This window comes from Pyrgilauda ruficollis, unplaced genomic scaffold (assembly GCF_017590135.1).
Source record: "Pyrgilauda ruficollis isolate IOZ18807 unplaced genomic scaffold, ASM1759013v1 scaffold19, whole genome shotgun sequence".
Lineage (NCBI taxonomy): Eukaryota > Metazoa > Chordata > Aves > Passeriformes > Passeridae > Pyrgilauda > Pyrgilauda ruficollis.
Window position 1 is genome coordinate 5,921,070 of NW_024518095.1, and position 24,464 is coordinate 5,945,533.

Genomic DNA, 24,464 nt, shown 5'->3' on the forward strand with positions numbered 1-24,464 from the left:
TTAAATGGGACAAAGTTCATGCAGCAGCCCCCAGGCCAGTCTGGGCAGGGCAAGATGTAAAAATGTGCTCTATACTGCAGGCAGGGCAAATGGCCCTACCTGCAGCGTCTGGCAGAAAGCACCAGGAGAGACTCCAGGCCATCTCCAGCCCTCTGTTATGGAACTGGGGAGACAGAGTATCTGAGGCTTCCTATACTCCTGCTGAAAGAGATACTGGAGTCTAATCAAGGAGCTGCTTTGGAAGGGATTGGTGCTGAAGCACAGCTCCTCCAGCTCCCCAGCGACTGCCAGTGCTGGGCTGGATGCTTAAAGGGAAGGTCTTCTCTACACATCATGCAGCTGGTGCTACATGAAATAAGTGGGTTGCAGTGACCATATAATAAGCTCAAATAGGAAATCCCAGTTGCCCAAGAATCTTGGAAATGATCATGGACTGTCTAAAAGACAAAGATTTCAGAATGTCACCAGAGGAGGAAATAACACTTGCTGAAGGGACCCCATTATATAATAAACTACAAGAAAATGAGATGCAATATACCTAGTTTATCGATGGGTCCTGCTGTGTTATAGGAAAGCATCAGATGGAAGAGCCACCATGCCCAGTACATAAACTGGTGGTAGTTGGGTGGAAGAGGCTGATCAGGGACTGGTAGTTTATTTTATTTCGGTTTTGAAACGGTTCTTATCCCACAAGTTTTACCTTTTTCTGATTTTTCTCATCTGTCTGATGGAGTGTTTGGGGAGGGAGAAGTGAGTGAGCAACTGTATGGTACTTAATTGCAATCTGGGATTAAAGCACAACACTTCTGCATTCTGATGTATACAATTCTGGGAGTAGGGTTTGTGGATTTTTTGATTTCTGCTTATATTACAAGGGCAAAAGTATTGGAATGGAAAGTGGCCAGAAGTATTTTTTTCCACATAAGTTTAGAATGCAATAGGTGTCATAAGAATTTTATGTGTTTTGATGTGGAGGAAACTGGTGCTTAGCTTTTCAACAGGATTGTTGTGTAGGTGGTTGATCAGACTTACTGTGTCTGTGGAACACGGCAATTAGCACAACTTTTGCTTCAATAAGTTTTAAGAGTAATATTAATTATAATCAAGATGTCTTTTTTATTTTAGGAGGCTGAATATGGTGGGCATGATCAGATTGATTTATATGATGATGTAATTTCTCCATCTGCAAATAATGGAGATGCTCCAGAGGATCGTGATTACATGGATTCTCTTCCGCCATCTGTTGGGGATGATGTAGGTAAAGGAGCTGCACCAAATGTTGTCTATACGTATACTGGAAAGAGAATTGCCTTGTACATTGGAAATCTCACTTGGGTAAGTGTCTTACTGCTGTTTAGTTGTAGACAGGAATTTTAATTATAGACATAACTACTTGTAAAACTTTTTTGCTTTAAAATGTTTTATATGAATTATTATGTGTATCAAAACCCAGTTGTTTTTGTTGTTGGTTTGATTTTCTTTAATTTTCATTTCTGGTTGTGGGGTCATTTTTCCTTTTACCTGAAATTCAGAGAGCCTGTCTGGAGCTGTCGTGATGTCTTAAAAATGAAGAAAATCTTCAGTAAATATAAACTTAAGAATTTCTGTCATGTTTTAAGTGTTATGAAAGGATATTTGTGCTACTATGTTCTTAAGGTTTTCAGAGAACCAAATGAAAGAAGAGAACAAGTTTAAACTGTTAAATACTTCATGTCTGTAAACACTTTAAGGTTACTAAACAAGCCAAATTTTTAGTAAACTCTTGTTGAAGGTTTTAGTTTAAAAGGAGATTGCTCTGGGATTTTCTTGAAATTACTTCTCACATTTTTCCAGGGCCTTTTTCATCTGCAGTGACTTTTTCAGCATAACTGTTTTGAGGTATTTGTCTTGAGGCTTATTTCTCTGTCCAAGAAGAACAGGTTGATGATAACTGACTGAACTGTAGTTGCCCTTAGGAAAATTACTTTTATTAGAATGCAAGTATTTTAAAATCAGTTGCAGGAAAGCAAACAGTGCAAGAGCTGGTCAGTAGCTGAATTAAGTCGAGCTTTTATCTGGTTACATGAAATCAAGTTCTTCAGGGCCCACATATGCAAAATTATATTTTAAAAGATAAATTAAAAAATTTAATTTTTTTAAAATTTCTGATAATTTCTTACTGTAGGTGTTTTTTTCATTAGTTATTACAGTACTTCAGGAACTAATAGGTAAGTAAAGAACCTGTCTGTTGGCTTAAGTTGTCCCATTTTGAAGTACGTGAATGGAATCAGTAAAATGTGCGTGAATTAGCTGAACTAATTGTTGAATTGTAAAATGAAAATGACTACTCCAAAAGTCAGATTATATTGACAGTCTGAATAAAATATTCCTCTGGATCAATTTCGCACACATACACACACACTGAAAAATCCATGGAAAATTTAGTTGCCCTTTGCCTGGTGTTTTAGATAAGCTTTCATAGTTGAATATTAAAAATATTTTTCAGTGGACAACAGATGAAGACTTAACTGAAGCAGTTCATTCACTGGGGGTAAATGACATTTTGGAGATAAAATTTTTTGAAAATCGTGCTAATGGCCAGTCTAAAGGGTAAGAACTTGTTTTTTTCTATATGTGGACTGAAGTTTGGGGGTGAAGGAGTTCTTAATTTTCATAATTGTCAATCTTTGGACTGCTCATCCTAGCTTATTGATCCAAAAATGATTTGGCATATAATTTCATACTAATGACTTAAGTTTCAGGTATAAATTTTTGTGATGGTACTGTGTATTTCATTATTTTGTGAGTTAAAGCTTGTTGGTGATCTTCATATAAGACTATTCCTAGACTTTTAGTTGGTATGCTGGTGATGCTTGTTTTTCTTCAGTGTAAACGCTGTTCCCCTAACCTTCATTATCAAATCTTTTGGTTACATCTTTATTTTCTATCAGCTGTTTAAAGTAAGTGCTTGAGCCCATTTTTCACTGACAGCCTAAATTTCACTGCATGAATGTGCCTTTCTGTCTCTTTGGCAGCAATGTGTATGAGTGTATGCTTAATAACTTCTTCATATGAATTAATTATGTAGTCTGTTGATACTCCGCCAAAAAGCTGCCTTTGTTGGGATAAATTTTGATGCATCCTGTACTTGCAGTTTTGTTTCCTTTTTTTATGTCCTAGGATAAGTTATTTAATCTGTTCTGAAAACTGGACTAAGACCTGTGAGACATTGTTGGTGTCTAGTTGTCAAGTATTCCTTTGCTTACTGTGTGTAATCTTTTTCATGAGATGTCAGGATGTCAGAAAATGAACAAATTGTCGTGTAACTGTTTTTGTTTCCTTTCAGGTTTGCCCTTGTGGGTGTGGGATCGGAAGCATCCTCCAAAAAGCTGATGGATTTGTTGCCTAAAAGAGAATTGCATGGGCAGAATCCTGTTGTAACTCCGTGTAATAAACAGTTTCTGAGTCAATTTGAAATGCAGTCAAGGAAAAGTAAGCTTTTCTTAAGTGCTGTCTAGGAAAAGCGGAAAAAGTAGAATGGCAGGTTTTTAGCTCAGTGTCTTGTAATTTCTGTGCAGTTTAAAATAGCCATAAAATACTTAGAGTCCAGGTGAATGAACTTCTATCTTTGTTTAAAGAAATCACTTCATACACTGAAGAGCTGCTGCATTCTGAAACAAGGTTGCAGCTTCGTGCAGCTCTTGTCTTAACAGCTGTGGATGCTTTCTTAATTTCCTGTGGATGTAATTAAAAAAAAAAAAAGCACAAGAGTGTTTAGAAATTTAACATTTCTAGTTAAACTGGACTAAATTCTAATGTGTGGACGGTCTGTATTTTTGATAGAATGGGGAAAAGAGGTTCTGTGTTGTACTTTAGCACCATGTCTTGTGTTTCTCAGTGTGGTGTTGGGCTTCATGGAAGGAAGGACTGGCAGTCTCTCCAGATCCTCTTCCTTTAGTATGAGGCATAGTATTTTAGCAAAGAATGTTTCCCTTCCCAAATGCATTGGGTTTGGGTACAGGGAGCAAGTTGGTACTCATAAGGTCACACTTTAGCACTGCATAAAGCTTTAGGTCAAGTGTTGAAATAGTTCAACCTATTTTCATCTGTGTAGTAACACTTTTGCTTTTCCATTGCAGCCACACAGTCTGGCCAGATGTCTGGGGAAGGTAAAGCTGGTCCCCCAGGAGGAAGCTCACGAGCAGCATTTCCACCTAGTAATAGAGGTCGGGGCCGTTTTCCAGGTGCCATTCCAGGTGGAGACAGATTCCCTGGACCGGCAGGGCCGGGAGGGCCACCACCACCTTTCCCAGGTAAAATTATGCATATATGGAGTTACAGTCTTACATGTATTTTTCAATGTGGCATACTTATTTGGGAAATGATAAAGATCAAGGCAATTCAGTAATGAGCCATAAATCAGTGTTAACAGCTAGACTGTAGGACTTGACTGTTCGTTTGTTGATATTCAACAGGAAGTTGGATCCAGTAAATTTGGTAGCAAGGCAAGAGCTTTTTTAGATACATTATTTATACTGTGTAAATACACATATTTAAGTATGAAAAAAATTAAAATAGATCATGTTAGCAAGTAGATTTGGCTTTAGTGTAGTGTATTGCTGTATGTGCTGAGAATTGCCTGTGTTGTAGAGTGTAAAGTAACTAATTTCCTTATTGTAGTACAAGTTTGTGTGTGATTATAAATTCAGCTCTGGTCAGTTAATAGGCACTAAAAACTCCAGAAATTTGAAGAGAAGGTCTTCATGTTGAGTTAGGTATCTGATATAGAAGAATTACGTTAAACAGTTAGGTTTGCACTGCAGTGAAGTTTTTTTTTTCAGCTGACATATTTTTTAGTAAATGTCATTCAGTAATAGATTGTCTACCAGCAGTCTTAAGGGACATAGTCAAATAGAAAAAACAGTTGAGAATCTAAAGGAATGTTTGGATACTGCGTTTACATTACTTTCTTCAGTACAGCTTCTCCCATATTTTTAATATATATTTTATCTTAAGCCTCATATGAATGACTAGCTGCAGTAAGATGTAATGTTTTCTAGCTTTTGTAATCTTCTTGTGGGTTTTGGAAACAACAGCAGATGATTGTGATTTGAGCAGTGGAGTTGTCAGTGTTCAAGATAATGTTGTTCTTTTTAGATATCTAGTATCAATAGATACAGATAAGTTAAAAATTTTCTAAGTTACTGGACCTAAAGCAGGAACATCCATATCTTGTACATGTTGCACAGTGTTCAGGGAGGGAGGATTGGTTTCTTTTTTGTCATTGTTTTTTTGGGATAAAAAACGGAAGAATTTTAAATAATTTTATTTCTTTGTATTTATTCACTCAATTTTATTTGTTTGTTGTTTTTTGTTTGTTTTTATTTTAGCTGGACAAACTCCCCCACGTCCACCCTTAGGTCCTCCTGGCCCACCAGGTCCACCAGGCCCTCCACCACCTGGTCAGGTCCTCCCACCTCCATTAGCTGGACCTCCTAATCGTGGTGATCGTCCACCACCACCAGTTCTGTTTCCAGGACAGCCTTTTGGTCAGCCTCCACTTGGGCCACTTCCTCCAGGCCCTCCACCACCAGTTCCAGGCTATGGGCCACCACCAGGTCCACCACCACCTCAGCAGGGTCCACCTCCACCTCCGGGTCCATTTCCCCCTCGTCCACCTGGCCCTCTTGGGCCACCCCTGACTCTTGCTCCTCCTCCACATCTCCCTGGGCCACCGCCAGGTGCTCCACCACCGGCACCACATGTGAATCCAGCTTTCTTCCCCCCACCTGCCAATAGTGGCATACCCACTTCAGACAGCCGTGGGCCACCTCCGACAGATCCATATGGCCGACCTCCACCATATGACAGAGGTGACTATGGGCCACCTGGAAGGTGAGTTCTTTTTGTCTAATGTGTTTGGGTAGCAGATTATACTCCTTGTTGAAAGCATTTGATTTTTTTCCCTTTTAATGCAAATGTTAGGAACAATTAGAAGTAGGGCCAGAAGGGAATCCCACTGATCTTGTAGTTTGCCCCTTTTAACTTCTCCAAGGGATTAAATCTGAGAAACATATTGGCAGCAGGAGGAAAATCCTGAAATGCAACACTAGTAATCTCACTTCCCTTCTCAGCTCTGAACTGTTTGTCTTCGCTGTATTTGGCAGTGTCATCATTCCATGTGTTCTACATGTAAACTTATATATCATTTCTTATGCAGCAGCTTCTGGTTGTGCTTCTGTTTTAACTTGAAATTCTGACTTTAACTGTATCATGGTGCTTTGCAGGCTGCCTTTTAAGAATGCTCTGGAATTTTCTTTTTTGAATAGTGCGTATGTTGAGGTCATACCATTTTCATCTTCCAGCAGTGTTGCTTGTCCCTTTTTTCTTCAGGATTTAATTAAAATTTAGTGTTTGTCTTAAAAGCCAAGTGTGAATTTACTGCAAGACTTTTACCTTCCTTTCCTATCAAGATATTTCTGCTCATTTGGTGCAATCTTGCTGTGTTTGTAGCAGTGGCTTTTCCTGTGGTTAATCCTATCTGTGACGGAGTTCTTAAGTCCCTGACTGGACTTGTCAAGTTTTTCACATCTTGGTTGAAACATCTTTTTCATCTGTGATTTCAAGCATCTCTGTCTTGCTGCTGTTTCTTGATTTTCACCATATTTCTATTTGTCAAAAATTTTGGCATTAATTGTAAGAGACGATTTTACGTAGTTAGATTTGAATTTTTCAGTAGTAATTTTACTGCTAGCATAAGACACACTTTTCTGGCTTAAAATGTTTCCTGCAAAGATACTGTGCTTTGATTCCTTTTTTACAACAAAGTTTAAAACTCCCCGAGCATTTGTGTACATGTGATGTTCATACCAAAAAAAAAACGAACTGTAGAAATTCAAGCATTTGGCTTAATTGCCTGAAATATAAGACTATAAGGTGTTGGGTGATATTTTATGGACTAAATCAAGGTTGTCTGCAGTTTATAGAATGTCTGGGGAGGGAAGGAGTGGGAATAGGACAGTATAACTTACTGTCCAGTATTTTCATTAATAATGTTGAAGCTATCATCCATAACTATTTAAATTGTCATTAATTATATATCATAGGCGTTTCACTGGAAATAACATGTCCATAAGAGAAAAATTACATATTCCATTCTATGGGAGGCACACGAAAAATAATACTCAAAACTCAGGGAGGTATGAATTTTTAGACATTTCCTCTTATGCTAAACTGGCTATAGGATCTTGTTCCACTTCTTGCAATTAAGAGGATAGCATTGCTTATTATTCTGCATTTTCTTTCTACCAGAAGAACTAACACTGTTCTAGAAATATCAAGCAGTGGGCCAGTTTGACAGTCTCAGCATTTATCTCTTAACACATTTCTCCAAATTTTCTATGTGACACAGAGACTGGCTAATAGGACACTGCAAAACTTTTGGGAAAATTTAGGTTTACTTCTGTTACTTTGCAAACCCTGTATAGGTAGCTGATAATTGAAGTGTAATGAGTATGAGGATTCTGCTTTATTGCTTCCTCCTTACTGTGACTAGTAGGGAGATTAAATTGGAGTACCTTGAACTTGACCAGAAATTAAAAAAAAAAAATTGCTGTAAAATGCTGACATATCATTCAGAAAATTGAGTGTTTTAAAGATGATAACTCTATTTGTTTTTCAAAAATTACAGCATTCTGGTCTTAGTTAAGATCTGGGAAACAGGATCATATAGTTCTGATTCCAGTACTGTTATGAAAATTTTCTCTAATTTTGCTCAAAGCTGCATTGCCTATGTACATGTATTTCCACATCCATTCAGTTGGGAATATCTATTTACGTACTTTCGAGGATTTTACGAAAATTGTAAATATTTGTCAAGCACAATATTAAGTGCTGCTGAATGTTTGAAATAGATGGGATGAACAAAAAAACGTCCTTTTATACAGCAATGTCTTAAATGTTTCTTTGGGGTTTTTTGTTCGGTTGGTTTGTTGGGGTTTTTTTTTTTTTTTTTTAAGCTTTCAGGATTTTATATTGTAACGATGGTCCTTAACAAAAACCAAAACCAGATCCTGCTTTCTTTTCTGTTTGTCACTGCTTAAAGTTGCAAACTTGGACTGTTGAAATTGTAATGATAGCTTCTGAAGTTCTCCTTTACCTTTTAAATACTAGTTTTATTGCTTGCAGAGAAATGGATGCTGCGAGGACACCTCTAAGTGAAGCAGAATTTGAAGAAATCATGAATAGAAATAGGGCAATCTCAAGCAGTGCCATTTCAAGAGCTGTATCAGATGCCAGCGCTGGTTAGTAAAACTCAATTAGTGTTTGTTATTCTACCCAACTGAAAAGAATTTATGGGTTTTTTTAAAAGTAGGATTCTGAAAGGCCTGAAGCCACATTTTTGTTAGAATGCTGAATTTAGATACAACTTATGACTGATTTTGTACTGTGCTTCAGTTAGTTTCTAAGAAAACCTGAGTACTGATCTGGACAGTATTTTAATATTTGGTGCTACAGTAAATTGTCTATATGGTTGTTTAAGAGAAGATACTCGAAATGGTAATACTGTTACAGATAAAAATCTCTGTTTTAATGTGCATAATTTTCTGATCCCGATCTTACATAATTTTCAGGGGACTATGGAAGTGCTATAGAGACCTTGGTAACTGCGATTTCCTTAATCAAACAGTCCAAAGTATCTGCAGATGATCGCTGCAAAGTACTTATTAGCTCCCTTCAGGACTGCCTTCATGGAATTGAGTCCAAGTCTTATGGGTCTGGATCCAGGTAAAACTTTCCTCTTCCATCTGCTTTTACCTGAAAAAGGCAAGCTGTGGTGCAGCACTAGTTTACAGGAAGAAATTAAGGCTTGTGAGAAGTCAAGTGATTTGCTGAGTTGCACAGGAAATATGTGAAGGAACCAAATAAGGCTTTCCTGAACCTAGGAAAGCTGCCTTTTAATTAACCCTCTTTTCAAAATTGATCTGACTAGCTTCAATTTAACTCTTAGTTATATTTAGTGGTTTTGGCCCATATTTTCCATGTGCAGATTAGCAGCCATGTTGTAGTGATCGTTTGATATGTGGTGTATTTCCCCCAGCTGATGTCAGTCATCCTCCATTCTGAGTATGTACTTTGACTTTTCCTTGCTACATTAGAAAGTGGGAGCCCCTTACTACTTGTTACTGAATTCTTAGCCACCACTGTTTGTACCTGGCATCTTTAATGTTGTATACAAAAATACACCCTGCATCACAATGATCAGATCTTTCCCTCGTACCTATTTTAGATCAAATTCATACTCATAAGCAGAGTACAAAACTGGCATGGGGATGACAAGTGTTTTGAAGAAAAAGTTAATGAAGTAATTTCTTTTAGAAGACGTGAGCGATCCAGAGAGAGGGACCACAGTAGGTCACGAGAAAAAAGTAGGCGGCACAAATCACGTAGTAGAGACCGTCACGATGACTATTACCGGGAAAGGAGCCGTGAGAGGGAGAGGCACCGCGATCGTGACAGAGATCGTGACAGAGAACGAGACAGAGAGAGAGAATATCGTCACCGCTAAAGGTGAGCGTTTCTTTCCTGTTCTTGAACTTTACTGACTTACTAAAAGTAACCGCTCTAGGTTTGAGATTATTTGTACCATTCATGTCTGTATTTAAATGATCCTGCGGTAGGTACTGAATCACTTTCTTCTTGCAGCACCTGACATGAAAATAGGTAAGTAATAACAGGTAATTAACTCATCTTGGGAGGGAACAAGTATTTGTGCAATTATCTTCTGCATTCTGCATGCCACTTCCCTTATTTTGGCTGATAATTGTGTTCCCAGGTTTTATGAAATGGGATTGAATGACTTCTTAAAAAAAGCAATAAGTCAGACTGTTCTCTTTGTAATCTTGAAAGATTATATGAATTTTACAGTTTTATTTCTTAATTGTTTTTAAAAATACTAATTTTGTATTTTAAATTCTACTTCTGTAAAGACTGTAGCATTTAGCCCTTCATAGATTGTGTGTGGATTATTTCAGTGTCCATACAGTTACTGTCCTTGCACAGGTATGGTGGTGATTTTGTGGGTTTTGTTGTTTTGTTTTGTGTTGCTTTTGTTTTATTTTTTTTCCTGGTGAGTTTTAGTCAAATTCAGGAAATATAACCAGATTTTGCTCTTTGTTTTATGAAATGTGACCTGTCAGTATCTTCTGCCTTCTAGCTAAATCCAGGTATTAACCTTCAGTAAAATTTATTATCAGTTGCTGCCCACCACCCTGATTTTTCAGTCTGTCCCCCTTCTGATAGTAAAGTAATTTTCTGAAGACTAGTAAACAAATATGTAACACTAGAATTGATTCTTTTCTGGTTGTTCACAAACTAACATGCTATTTTATTTCATGTATCTGAAGTCTTGTATGCATCAAATGTCTAGACAGCTAGAGTAGCATGCTAAACAATGATTTTTTTCAATGTACTGCTTTAATATACGTAGAAATGTTGACATTATATAATGTACTGTTTGTAGGGTTGGGAATTAAAGCCACCCATGGTTCCTTATATTTCACAACTGAAAAAAACCAACCCTCTCTAGTAGTGACTCTCTAGTGGTCTTTACTCTTCTTGAAAGAACTTCCACTACATCTGCACTGAAATTGAAGCTCATAGACATGCCTGTCTGCCCAGCTTCCATTTCTTACATTTAACCTCAGATTTAGTTTCCAGATTTGCATGTGTTTTTTATTCATGGGAATTCATTTATAGATGTTACAGAGCAAAACTTAAAAAGTCAAATAAAACGTAGTACAGTCCTAAATGAAAATACAGTTCTGTGTGTGTTAAATGTTAGTTTTTCAGTCAGGCTTTTTGTGTCACTGACACTCCTCTGGGAGAGAACAAATTATGATAGTATGATATGCTCTAGTGTGTTGAGAATTAAGTGGGATGTTGTCTCAGGATCATATACCAGCAGGGGACACAAAAAGAAATAACAAACCTAGAGAACAGGAGCCAAAGGCTTAAGCAGGAAGGTGAAACATGGCAGCTGAAATAATGTTGGCAGTGTATTTCTGTTAGTGCCACTTTTTGCCATCAAAAATGGATTGGTAGAAATATTTCTGGAATTTAGTAAAAATATCAACTCTGGTTCTTAATTGTAAAACAAGAGAATGTAAAAATACAGATATAACAAAAGGAAATGTAATTTCTTTTGTTGAACTGGGTTTTTACCTTTTATAATAGCTGCATACTTTTGATATTTGTGAATAGTTGTTACTAATAGAGGTAACCATTGAGCTGAGTAGTGGATGCATTTCCAGAGCATTTTACTTCGGGTGGAGATTAGCAAACCATACTAAAAATGGTTAATAGCCTGGAGTGAAAGACAGGTGTTTTTTTAACCCTTGGCATAGTTTACTAATCTAGCTTTGATTTTTGTGTATTTAGTGCTCTGCACGTAGATACAGATTTACTGTGCCAAGTACAGATTTCCTAGTCCCTTACCCCAAGAATATATGTCAAACGGCATTAGGTTGCATTTTATAATTTTTAATTTTTAATTTCTGCATTTATAATTTCTGAAGCACAATTTGCACTGAGGCTGTGATTTCAGTCGCAGTTCAGGTGGGTTTTATATTTGCAAGATCCTTCAGCTTTGTTGTGTGCTGGGATTTCTCTTTTCTTTCAATAGGGTGACTTGGTAAAATTCCCTTGTGCAAAGAAAATAGGTCCTAAGAACTTGATTTAAATGGCAAATTTAGTATACTACATGTAAATTAAAGCATTTGGTATTTTTTTAAGTTAAGTTGTAAACAGTTTGTCTTGTTGCTGTCTTAATGAAGAAGAGCTTTATTGTAGTTTTGTTTTTATATATTTATACACACACACACATAAAAGAAACAGTTATCTCCTGGTTTGTATGTTTCATTTTCACTAAGATGTGTGTTCCCATACATTTTTTGTTTCATTTTTTTACATTGAATAATATTCATAAACTGATTTAACCCTCAGTCATTTAATAAATATCAACAGTGCTGAAACGAGTTATTCCCCATATTACTGTGTTTTGCCAGAAAACATGAAGTTGCCTCTGTGCCTGCAACCTATGAATGGCACCTATATTTCTCCTTATTGTGTACCTATAGTCATGACTGTGATACTGTACTGGCATTTTTTCCAAAGTGTTACACGTCTAGTTCAGAAGGATTCTAAGGGTCCATTGTGAAAACTTCTGTGAACAGTGAAATTCTGTTTGTTCTGTATTACATTTATAGAGATGGGTTAAATTGGAATAACTTACAAAATATGTTTATAACAGCAAAACTTAAAGTTTAGTTGTACCATATCAGGTATTTACACTTCTGTTTGTACACTTCATGATTTAAAATCAAATTGTTGCAAGATTTTTGTGCCTTCACTTGAGTAAGACTTCATGTACATTGACAACCCATTCTCCTGAATTACTATAAACTGAATGCTTCCTTGGAACATCTTGCCTTTGCTCATAGAAAGCCTGTAAATATAAAAGACAACAATGGATTTAAGACAAGTGTCTAACCTGTATTAGTCAAAAACACTAAGAACCCAATAGAATGACATTTAGAAGAATTAATGTGTACAAACAGAACAGCAATGTAACTTCATCAGCATGAGTCCTGAACTTGTTAGGCAGATTTTTTTAACTGATAATCAGTAATGTATTTCTAGGTGATACATTGTCCCAATCTTAATCTGTCTGAATTTCTATAAGTGCTGAATGTTAAGTTTTTCATTTTATGTTTTTGTTATTGGGTTGATTGATTATTTCCTATTTAAACTGGATTTGGATTGAATTGCAAAGACAAAACCACAACATTGTAACAGTTGATATGTATGTAGACTATGTACTCCGTATTTAATGTTTATTCTCTGATTTTTCTGCTCTCAAACCACTGTAAGCAAAATTGAATTTTGAGGCTCATATGCTTCTTCAAAAACTGCTCTCAGATCACTCTGAAGTTACTTTCAGCTTTAGAGTGATTCAAGAAGTAACATGGTTGGAATTTTTTGTGTCAGTAGGAGGGGAAATGGTACTGATGGCTTACATAGTATTAATTATATTTTTGCTTCTCTAAGTTGGAATGGTCCTGTAGCTGTGCTAATAACCACTTAAACATCAAGTGAAGTGAAATTAGCCTTTTAAGAAAACTTGTAACGAATTTGCAAATGCTTGCTTTTAATAGGCTATGTTAATAATAAGCTTCTAGTTAATATTAAGTGAATCATATGGTAACATTGTTCAAGACCTGGGTATATATACCTGTCTAGAATTATATCAGGTCTTAGTTTTAAGCTATTATTAATATTGTTTACCTAATCTTTTTTTTTTTTTAACTATGTGTTTTTTGTGGGGCTGACACTATTCTTCTGTATTTAGCATTCACCAGAGAAATAATGCTTTGTGCATCTGATTCAGTATTTGCAATCCAGCACAGCATGAATAGAGGCAAGCAGTGCCACTGGTTTATATGCTTCTTAAAATCTGTTTTGACCATTACTCTGGTGCTTTGCAGAAACATAGAGTTTGTCTGTCAATGTTCAGTGATGAATCTGATTTTCTTGAGGGTGAAATAGGGACTTAAAAAATGAACAGAATGTCTTATGCTACTTATTTTCAAATTAATGACTTTTATTACTTTTTTCCCATGAATATGTTGCTGTAATTTTACTGACTTCTGAGGTGTCTGCAGACACACTTATATTTTTTTTGTTCCTCATATTCTGGGCTCCTTTATTTGTGAATTCAATAGTTTTGACAAATTTGGTCTGTGTGAAAAGTTCCCTAAGAAACTTTTAGGCATATGAAACACAGAAATGAAAATGTTGGTTTAAATCAATGTGTTCTTCAAAGAATGAAAAAAATGCACTTTTTTACTTTTGCTCATTGTGGTTTGAGAACTAAGATTTCTTTTTACCAAAAAAAAAAACCCCAAAAAAACCACCAAAAAAACATGAGAGATCTTAATTTTTATGTTTACCTGTGGCAGCTCGATCTACCTTTTGGTCTCTCCCTCATATATGAATGTGCAAAACACTTGCCAATAATTAATATCTTTTTAACTTGTAAACTAAAGACTGAATTTTCTGAACGTGCCTCTCTGTACATCAGTGAGTTTTGATGAATAGACAGGCTGGGGTAATAAAATACCTGACAAATTAAGTTAGTTTAGGAGGATTTTCCCCCATGTAAAATTATTTATAGAGTCATGAAATTGTTGATGTGTTGATCTTAAATTATACACTAAGACTAAACAAAGACAGCAGGTAAGTACGCTCATAATAGGAGGGGGGAACAGGCAGCAAATGTGAGAAGATGCTAGTGCTGGTAAAATAGTCTGTATGTGTGTAGTGAACAGAGCTACATGAGTATCTCTGCTTACATGCTGAAAGACAAAGACAAGCTTGAAATTCTTTATTTCTCACTATGTTACAGCTAAAGCATGAGAATATTTGGGGTATTTTGTGATGTTCTGGAATGTAGGTTAAATTGAAAAGAAATTTTTGGATTTTAAGCTGGTGCTTTCTGTGGGATTTTTGGTTTGTGTATTTCTTTTTCTTCATGTATAGAATAAAATAAAGGAGAATTACATGAAGTAATTCATAGGAGCGTCTAGGATATAACAAATGTATCTTGTGCATTTTACTGAAATGTGAACGTGTGAGATTGAAATTCAATCTCTGAAAATAAACTACAATGATAAAACTTGATGGGTATATGTATATACAGCTTTAAAATTGCTGTAGAATTTTCAAAATTTTAAAGGCTGTTTAAAGCTTTTATGTAAATATTTTGATAATTGGAATTAAGGGAAAAATTAGAGCTGCTATTGCAAGATGCTTTTGATGCATATATATATAAGAAATCTACTGGGGTTTTGTTGTAAGAATGTGTTTTTGTGGATAAAAAAGTGCTCAAGTTGCATCTTGCATAAATATAGAAATGTTTGATCACTCAAGTTCTGGGATTTCATTTGTGAAATGTTCTGACATAAACCCCTAACTTTCAAGCAACAAAATTTCAATTCAACACCTAAGTCTGAAATTTGGATAGAGTTGGTAAATTTTGGTAGAAACGCTGAGAAACTGATTGCTGTCTGGTGTTAAATCGTACAAATCTAACACGTGCTTGGGACAGATAGCTTATGTATGAGCTTGAGGCAGATGGAAAGATGCCAAGAAATACTGACTAGAGATTTAATTTTTTTAGAAGTTTTTTGTTGCTTCAATATTCTACTTGCTTGTAGAATACTGAAAAAGGCTGAGCACACAGGTATAATCCATACAGATTTATTTATTTTCAGAGCCACAAGGGTTTCCAATTTTGCCAAGATATAGTGGCAGAATATATGGAACTGAAATGTACACTACTTTGGATTTTAGTTGGTCATGTTTTTAAAAATGAAGGCTCAGTGTGGTGCTGACCATCTTAAGAGCCCTATACAAAAAAAAACATTAATCCTAAATTCCCTTTATTGTGCATTCTTTAGAGTTCCTGTAGATCCATAAGTACAGATATAGCAAATTATTCCCAGGAACTGAAGCTTTCTTATGGTAGTATTAAATCATATATAGGGCACTTTGGATCTGTTAACTGTTGCCGTAGACATAATCAAGATCCATCATTCTGGCTGCAGCAATTGTATGATGAGAGCAGCAAATTCTGATGTGCAGTGTCACAGCTGTCAAGTACTGACTTTCTCCACGAGAAAACTGAGATTCTCTCCTGTCTGTTTGTGCTAACTTAGCTTACAGCTCTGAACATGTTTTTCTTGTGGAGGTAGCACCTTGTCACTTTGCTAGTAATTAATTTCAAAAATACATAACTCCCATGGAAACACTAGCCTCTGGGGAAGGAACTTCCCCAAAAGTAGTTGATGCATTCAAGACCTGAGAACAAGACCTGTGAATAAGAGAAGAAATTTCACTCACTGATTTGGATTAGTTTATGTGCATACTATAGTGTATAGGATATACTTGGTTATACTTTGGAATTTTTAAAAGTTATTGTTAACAGTCACTTTGAGGAAATGAAGAAGAAAAATTGCTTACTTAGTTTTCCCAGCTTTGCAATTATTGTACTAGAAGAAGAATATTTGACAGCTGTGTATTGTTGCACGTTCATGAAATTGCTTCTCTAAATGTCTTGGTTTTCAAATGAATAATTTAATGTGTTGGGTTTTTAAAAGAACTTGATTGAAACTATTTTGAAATTATTGAATGTTGATACTGTGAATTATTAATGAAATTAAGATAGCTAATTGTTTTGTAATGGAATTCAACTGAAATCCAGTGTTTGGAATTATACCTTCCCAAGTATTTGTGAACTCTTAGAGTAATTAACTTTGAATTGTCTGGTTCCCTGATTTGCCAAAATAGAGGAGAGCAGGAAGTAGGACTCGGGGGTTTTATCAAGGGCAAGTAGGTGAGGAAACCTGCAAATCTACATTGTATTAGTTGAAAAGAGGGTTCTTGTACATAACTGCAAGTATGTATTTTTAGATGTGAACCCCATCTAGCTTGCCACTAGTCTTTTCAAGTACTGGTGTCAGATTCTGTGTGCTTTTAAATGTTACTGAGCTGTGAGCCATCCACTTCATTATATAATCAATTAATTACTTAAATGTCAAACCAGCTTAAAACTTATGTAAGTGGGCAGGTAAAAATGTAAAAATCTAATTGTGGTAAAATTACTTTAAATTCTTGTTCAGTTACTCTTGCAGAATGCATACTTTAGGAAGTGTTCTATATAAATTTGGCAGTTGGTCACAGAAGCAGTAGTTATTTCTTTATCATCAATACTTTAACTGTGAAGTTTATATTCTTTCAACTTTGTTATACAACAACATTAATCTTATTTTTAATTGCTGTATTAGAAAACAACTTCAGTGAGTAGCTACTGCTTCTGGGTGTTTTATGTTAGTTAACATCACGGTGAAGTAGATGCACGAGTTGTGTATGTATAGATAAGCCAACAATTTTCTGTGTGTTTTGGGGACTAGCAAAATCTACATCACAAATTTTGACACATTACAGCTGAAGGAAGAGGAACAGCGTGCAAGACAAGATACATTCTTCAAGGAAAGATGCTTGTCCGGCAGTTTGCTTCATGTGATTGAACTGAGCCTGTAAGGATTCATGGATAATATGAACAGGAATAGATCTGAATAAAGCAAATCTGCATACATGGTAACCAGTAGCTCTTTTACTTTTTTATGTTGCTTAACTGTTTTATTTGAGGGAAACCTGTGTGATTTAGACCTTATAGCTTTTGCAACTTTATTACTGGTTATATACATTTGGCAATTATAATGTGCAAGCAATTGAAAAAAGTCAAGTAAATGCTTGTTTTTATAGTAGTTTGTTCATGTTAAACTGTTCATATGATGTCTGTACACAGCACCACTGATTACAGTAGATGTAGTGTTGTAATAAACTGTTTAATGGGGCTGATGTGTAAAGCTGTTCAAGTTATTTGATGTTTACACCTCAGGGAAAGTCATGTGTTCAGCAATATTTAAGGATAATGTTACAAAGAAAACATTGCTGTCTTCAGAAACATCGCAATAGTTCTTGCCTATGCCTCAGCCTAATCTTGGATTCAGCAATTTAAACATACTAATGTTGCGCTCTCCCACTCAATTTTGATACAAAAATAGGTGGTTATGAGAAACCTTTAATTCTGTTTTGCTTTTTAGCAGTGTTTACCTAGGTGGCTTGTGAATTTGCTAATTGACTTATAAAACTGTAAAAACTGCAGCTCTCTCTGGTCAGTTGTTCTGAGGAGAGATAGTCCCAGGTCTGCAATTTTTAGCACACTGAAAATTTTATCTCTCATACAACCTTGATCCTGATTGACACTACAGTTAATATAAACTTAAACTATTCATATGAACTTAAACTGCCCATAATAAGGGGCAGAAAGGTTAGGTTTAAAGCACCCAAAATCCTGCAGTTGTTTACAGTTTTATAGTAGTAGTGCTTGTGTGTGTTCCCTGTCCACCCCCAAGGCCGTAGCAGTCTGTACATAGTTGTATATTAGAAATGTGCCAGAAGAAACAAGATGTTACCATTTTTATGACTTCGTGGGTTTGGTATTTTCTTAATACTTCGGGGTTTATTCACACGTGCATATAAAAGAGAAGGTACATTTGTATGTCCTTGTTCACCAGTGGGCAATATTTAAAATGTCTCAGCAAAAAATGGCACTGATTAAATTTGTCAGATGAGGTTTTGTAAATTTACCTAAAAACAAATTATTGGAGCACTCAGTGAAAGTAGGCGTCAAATTAAAGAATTTGTTTTAAATTTCATCAAGTGTGAAATGCCAGCAAATAGAAATTTCATAAAAGCTGCAAAAGCTTCATTTCCATTAGCCTTGCACAAAGGCTCACTTTTAGTCTATTGTAAAGTGTTATGTAACAGACACACTCTTGGAGTTGTCACTTGTTCAAGTAGCTGCACTTAATGTTTTAAGTTAAGTTTCAAGACCTCAGATGGCTTTAAGAGGCAACTCTTAGAAGCCTCTTGATTTCTTTTTTACCAATTTTGAAGATTTTACAGCTGACTTAAAATGTTACCCTGTTCAGGAAAGCATTTAAATCTGTTTTTTTTTTTTTTTTTCCAGAGCATATAAAGCATGTGCTTACATTTAATAGATTTCAAGAAATGTGAACATATGCTTTAAGTGTTGCATATGTGAGTGATTTTTATGCTTTACTGAGTTGGGACCAGTAGCTTGTGCAACTGCAAAAGTTTTGCATAAGCCTGAAATGCTCTAATATTTTTGGCACCTACTATTGAACCAGGTTTCCTGCAGCCAGGTTGATGCTTTTGGACTTGGCTACAGCTTCAGACTCGCCCCTTTTTCTTTTTTTCTTAAATTGTGTACCTCACTTCCTCATGCATGGGATCACTGGTGTTTATTGAACTATTTGCTTCTGAGAAGATATTTCACGTGTTTGTTTAATCCTGTTTGAAAATGAAAACTGCCTTTAAAAATTTTGTAAAACTGAAAGTTGTATCAAGCAAGTCATGAATCACTTCTTGCTTTCTTTGTGAATAGGTATTGGTTACAAACAGTACTGTTGTAACTTCGTTTTCTTTACTTAAAAACATTGTTTACTACTGTGTGTAATAAGTTTAGGGAAGAAATTACCTGCCTGTAGCAGTTAAATGGGGAATAGCTAATACTGGAAAAGCAGCAGGTAAGTAATGTTCCATTGCGTAGATATATTAAATTTTAAAATAAAGTAACGTTACAAGCATTTTATGTAGGAAACTGATATTTTAGTCCACATTGAAATAGATCTGAGACTTGCTCTTTTTACATAGATTGTTGTTTCTCACTCACACATTTCCATTGCTGGCAATGGAAATAGCAGGGAGACAATAGCAGGGGGTAAATAACGTAAGTTAAACAGAGTGACCATTGTGACCTGAGAAATGAGATCCCTGTATGAAGCCCATTATTTCTGCCTGTTCTCCAGATTCTTAGACCGATAAATGTACTGTGTTGCAATTTAGGTAATACTCTCTTGCTGTTGTGAGCTTCCTTTGTTAATATTTTTTTTTTTTTATAAAACAAAAAAATGTTCAGAAAAAATCCAAAGACCCTGATAAACACCAAAAAGGAATATGCCTAATGTACATCATGTGTAACTGGATCTGTAGTAGAATTTTTACCAAGTCTTGGTTTACTAAAGGTTCCTGCAATTTCCTGTACACATGCAGGAAATGGCAGTTTGGAAACTTGCTGACTGGTGGTGTTGCCATGATGGCTACTGCTGTTTAATATTCATTCAGTTGTATTTCATTTCCTTTTGCTGATGAAAGGATGAAATAATCTGTGAAGAAATACTTAATTTTTTTCAAATACTGAGTTTATAAGTAACATTGAAAATACTATCTTAAGGGTATGTCCTTTATCTTGAAAGACAAAACTAACAAGTAGTGACTTAGGGGTGGTCGTGCTTTACCAACAGAACTTGTTCTGGTGATTTGTTTTTTAGAAGTAGAGGGTGGTTTTTTTAAAGTAAAATTTTTACAGGACTATACATTTTGACCGGTCAAAGTACTTAAGAAGAACATAGCATTTTGGAAACTGTACAGTTTTCTTTTTTCCCCTCATTCCTTTTTTGCTTTCTGTGCCAATATTTTTTGTTCTGATGACATTTTGGTAAATGTTTGTCAGAACATCAGATTTTTATTTACAGTGTGGCATATAAGCTTGGATAGCTGTTGTTTTTTGTGTTAAACAAGATACTTTTATTAAGTTTAGACTTTAGCTTTTTTCTTTATGGACTGAGTACTTTGTGGTTTTGTTTCTTTGAAATTGGTGAGGCTTAGTTTTTCTAACTGTATTTTTTTACCTGATTGTTTAGTTGCATACCCAAACCCTTGTAAATGTTTTTTTCCTAGTTGTGTGTGGATAATTGGAGATTTAAGTGTTGTATATACTTGTCATCTGTGTTTCTAGTAAAATACATGGCATTCTTTGTAGAAATACTTAATTCCTGATTTTCTTTCCTTATCCACTTGCTCTTTCTATACAGGTTAAACAAACATTGCTCCCATTTTTATTTATAGAATTTTATACATAACCTGTTAAAATTGTCTTTGGTTCTTGTGTGAACTGAGATACAGCCTTAAATTTCCTAATATAATGCTCGTTAAGATACTGTCAGTCATGTAGATTTAAATCTAAAACATGCACATTTAGGACTGGTACTCTGCAGAGATCTGAAATACTAAATTGCTTCTGCATTGAAATACAAACCCTTCAAGATTTTAGAGAAGGAAATTGCAGGTCAATGTCCATATGAAAATACGAACTAATTTCCAAAATAAGAATTGTAACATAGAAAAGAAGCAATGTGGATTCAGTTGAGATTCATATTATTTTGGTAATTGACTGCACAGGTCTTGAATATAATGGTTGCAGCATGCTGATGAATCATGATTTTTATGCAGAAATACTGTCTCTTGCAATTATGATGCCTTGCAATTAATACTTCAGACTAGCTTGGGATGTATGGGGGTGTTGAGTTGGGTTTTTTTTTCATTTTGTAGTTGTTTTGCCTTCTTCCCTTTTCTTCCCCATACCCTATTAAGGTCTGACATCCCATGTATTTTTAGATTTCCATTTAGCTATAGAGGATAAATTTACTAAGGAGCAGTTTGGGGTATAGAAGCTCATCACTTTGATGTTCTTGTGGGATTTGTTTTCCCCCATGTTGGAAGAAATACAATAAAGCTCCTTATTCCATTTATATATGATACATTTGTTAATTAATGAACCCTTTCTGTAGCCCCAGTGATTGCAGTGGGTTCTGGGATGATGCATATGTCTGTGCTTAAATCTTCAAAATACACTAATTTTACACAAGTCTCTTGAAAATAGTAAACGTATACCTTTGATCCTGATGGAATGGAGCATTTAAGTTGTAAAAATTCCTATCTATTCATACCATGTAATGTGATTTTTACATGATTTCAGAAATAACACTTTAGAGTATACTCAGTAGACTTCAGCCTCACCCTCTTGTACACAGTATTTTGTAATAGAAAATATTTTAAACTGTGCATATTATTATCACATTATGAAACACATTCCTTTGATCTTCAGATGTAAGAAAATGAGGAATGTGTGTGCTTTTATAAATATAAGTGGTTGCAAATTCATATTCCTTACTACTGCAGTTGTCCTTTTTTAAAATAATAAAGAAAGGAAAAAAAAAAGCCAAGTGTTTTGAAGGTGAAATACATTCCTATTTGGTAAACTGTAACATTTTTATGACGAATACCAGCACTGCTGACTTTCTAAACAAAAGGCTGTATTGTCTTCCTGTACCATTCCATTTCCTGGTTCCCGCTTTGCACAAGGATATATGAGTAAATATTCAAGAAATGGTTTGAAATACAGGAGAGGGTTTGTCCAAGTTGGAATGCAGAATTGCAATGCAAAATGTAAGGAAGTGGATGCCTGTCACAATGCTTGACTCCAAAGGATTTTATATATATATAGTAAACAGTTCCCTGATGCTGGCAGGCCAAAGAGTCTGTGAATACTGCAGTTTTTGGAGACCTCTATTTCTCCACAAGGTAAGCTGGTATCCTAGCAAATGTGGATTTCAATACATTTTCAGTAGAGGTACTTAAATAATCTGTAAATTTAGGGATAATTTCATTTTTTTAGATGTTATACTTGAAATATTGCACAACTTTTAGCTTTCATAGGTTTCTTTTTTTCAGCCTTTAGGAGACTGTTAAGCAATTTGCTGTCCAACTTTTGTGTTGGTCTTAAACTGCAATAGTAGTTTACCTTGTATTGAAGAAATAAAGACCATTTTTATATTAAAAAATACTTTCGTTTGTCTTCATTTCAGCTTGTCTAATTTCTTTGCAATTCTCATTACTGCCAGACTTCTCAAATTTTCAGACATTGAAACTTGGAGGGTGGACATTCTAAGATAGTTACAGCTAGATTTTGTGCTGTAATTACTTATGAATCTAGAAATAGTTTATACTAGCTCTTATCCTTACCTGGACTTTTTGCAGAGTTTACAACCAGTGGGAAGTGCAAACTTTTTTTTTAAGCTAACCTTATTTTTCTGTGAAATACAGTGCCCCACTTGGAGTCTGTTAACTAAAGGGAATAAAATAAGCATGTGCATAAAGCAATTTCAGTCTCTTAAAATTATATTTTCAGAGTCAGACCTCAGTGTAGTAATGTTTGGATCTGTGCGCTTTCTCTATAGGAGGCATTAAACTGCTGATGATAGAACTTTTAAATCTGGTTTCTTGCTTTGACTAAATCTAGCAAATGTTAATCATTGCCAAGCATGTGAGTGTTAAATGCAGCAGCTGTAAAACAGCTGTATGGCAGGTTGAACTGATGTCAGCTCATTTCATGCAAAATATTGGTTTGGTACCAATGAGAGTATCGATCCTGATAATTTAAAACTACTTTTGGTAGGGGAGTTACACGGGCAAACATTTTAACTGCTAAAGCTGAACATTGTGTTACATGAAACACATCACTGCCTACATACACAACCACTTGCATTGCCATACTGTGCCATTCTACTGGTGAACTTCCATAGTTCATAATACTTGTCAAAGTTCATTCACTGGCACAAAATGAGCTAGATCCATTGTACCATCTTAGATTACTGGTGCTGTTGGCTCCACCTTTGGCCTGTGATGAGCCTCTGCCATTTCACAATGGTAGTACTGTGTGAGAATGCTGGTGTTCCTTTAAAAAAAAAAATTATAGTTTCCAAAAAAAAGTCTAAAATTTAATCTAATTGGAAGAACACAACATTCATGACTGTATTTAAACCCAGTGGGTAACTGTACAGGTCTCTGTAGAGGAAACAAAATGCTCATTAGAAAATTAACCTGAATTTCTTGGGGTAGCACTCCAAACCTGCAGTAATGGAAATAACATTTACTTGCTCTAAAGGGTTCAGATGTTATTTGTCCAAATATTAAACAATAGAATAGCAAATCCAACTTGGCCACTGAGTTTACTGTCCTGTGTCAGTTTACTGTCCTGTGCCATAACAACCCGAGTTCTTAACGTGATTGTGTGCTGTAGCCTCGTTTCATTGACCAGGCTACAACACACATTGAAAATTCATACAGAGATGGAAATGGTGTTGGGCTGTGGCTGGTGGGGTTTAGGGGACTCCAGGCTTTCTTCTGGGTTAAGAGCAGAGGGGGAAATCATTGTGAACTCTTGATTTTGAAAGTGTCTTCCTGCAATTTTCCTCCAGGTTAGGGTGTTCAGCAGTTCCAATTGCTGAAATGTGAGACAAGTGTAAAGCATCCTGTCCCCCAAAACATGGGATGTATACTCTAAGATAAACACAGTGAGGATTCAGTAGTACGTGGATGAATTCGTTGTGGAGGTGTTCAAGCATAGGTCAACTAACCAGGATGCAGGATCGTCAAGGTATGCTTTGAAATGGTATTGGAGAATGGGAAGGTAATATAACAAGCATGGGCTTTGTTTTCTTCCTTGAGAGTTCCCTAGGGAAAATATTGTCCTTTGAGTTGTAGACATAGAAATAATTTGATAATGCTTACTAGGAAAATGTTCTTGCTTAATTCTGCTTGTTAGAACCTTGCCTCCAACCTGTCTCAGGATCTTCATAACTACTGCAGATTGAAAGGCCCAGAGGCCTATATGAGCTCTAGGGAGAGATCCTGGTAGAGTTCGGGCTTCAGATTATTGTCCTTGCTTGTTTCTCTCTGACTGGAGAGTCCCCAGTGCTTAGCAATGTGGAAGCTGGTGCAGAAGCCTCCTCTTTGCCACCTCAGCAGAGAACTAACTCTTGCCATCTATTATGTCCTGTGATAGTTGGAAACAAGATAAAATGCCAAAAACCCAAAATCACCTACACCAGGATAAACCTGTTCCTGAACATGGCTGCAGTTGGCTGAGTAACCTC

General features: G+C 35.8%; 1 protein-coding gene across 5 annotated transcripts in view; it reads left to right on the forward strand.

The window, feature by feature from the left end:
• CPSF6 (cleavage and polyadenylation specific factor 6) overlaps positions 1 to 22,370 on the forward strand; it is a 30,765-nt gene extending 8,395 nt beyond the window's left edge. Inside the window, exons 2-11 of one of the 5 annotated variants that reach the window (XM_041465471.1) lie at positions 1,126 to 1,335; positions 2,486 to 2,589; positions 3,326 to 3,471; positions 4,119 to 4,292; positions 5,370 to 5,874; positions 7,086 to 7,178; positions 8,167 to 8,282; positions 8,613 to 8,766; positions 9,358 to 9,549; positions 9,660 to 22,370. In XM_041465471.1, the coding sequence (XP_041321405.1) occupies positions 1,126 to 1,335; positions 2,486 to 2,589; positions 3,326 to 3,471; positions 4,119 to 4,292; positions 5,370 to 5,874; positions 7,086 to 7,178; positions 8,167 to 8,282; positions 8,613 to 8,766; positions 9,358 to 9,547 (1,692 nt within the window). In that variant the 3' untranslated portion in view covers positions 9,548 to 9,549; positions 9,660 to 22,370. The remainder of the gene's footprint in view (positions 1 to 1,125; positions 1,336 to 2,485; positions 2,590 to 3,325; positions 3,472 to 4,118; positions 4,293 to 5,369; positions 5,875 to 7,085; positions 7,179 to 8,166; positions 8,283 to 8,612; positions 8,767 to 9,357; positions 9,550 to 9,659) is intronic. The other 4 variants (XM_041465470.1, XM_041465472.1, XM_041465473.1 and 1 more) reach the window with 4 other exon arrangements.
• Positions 22,371 to 24,464: the final 2,094 nt, after the last annotated feature.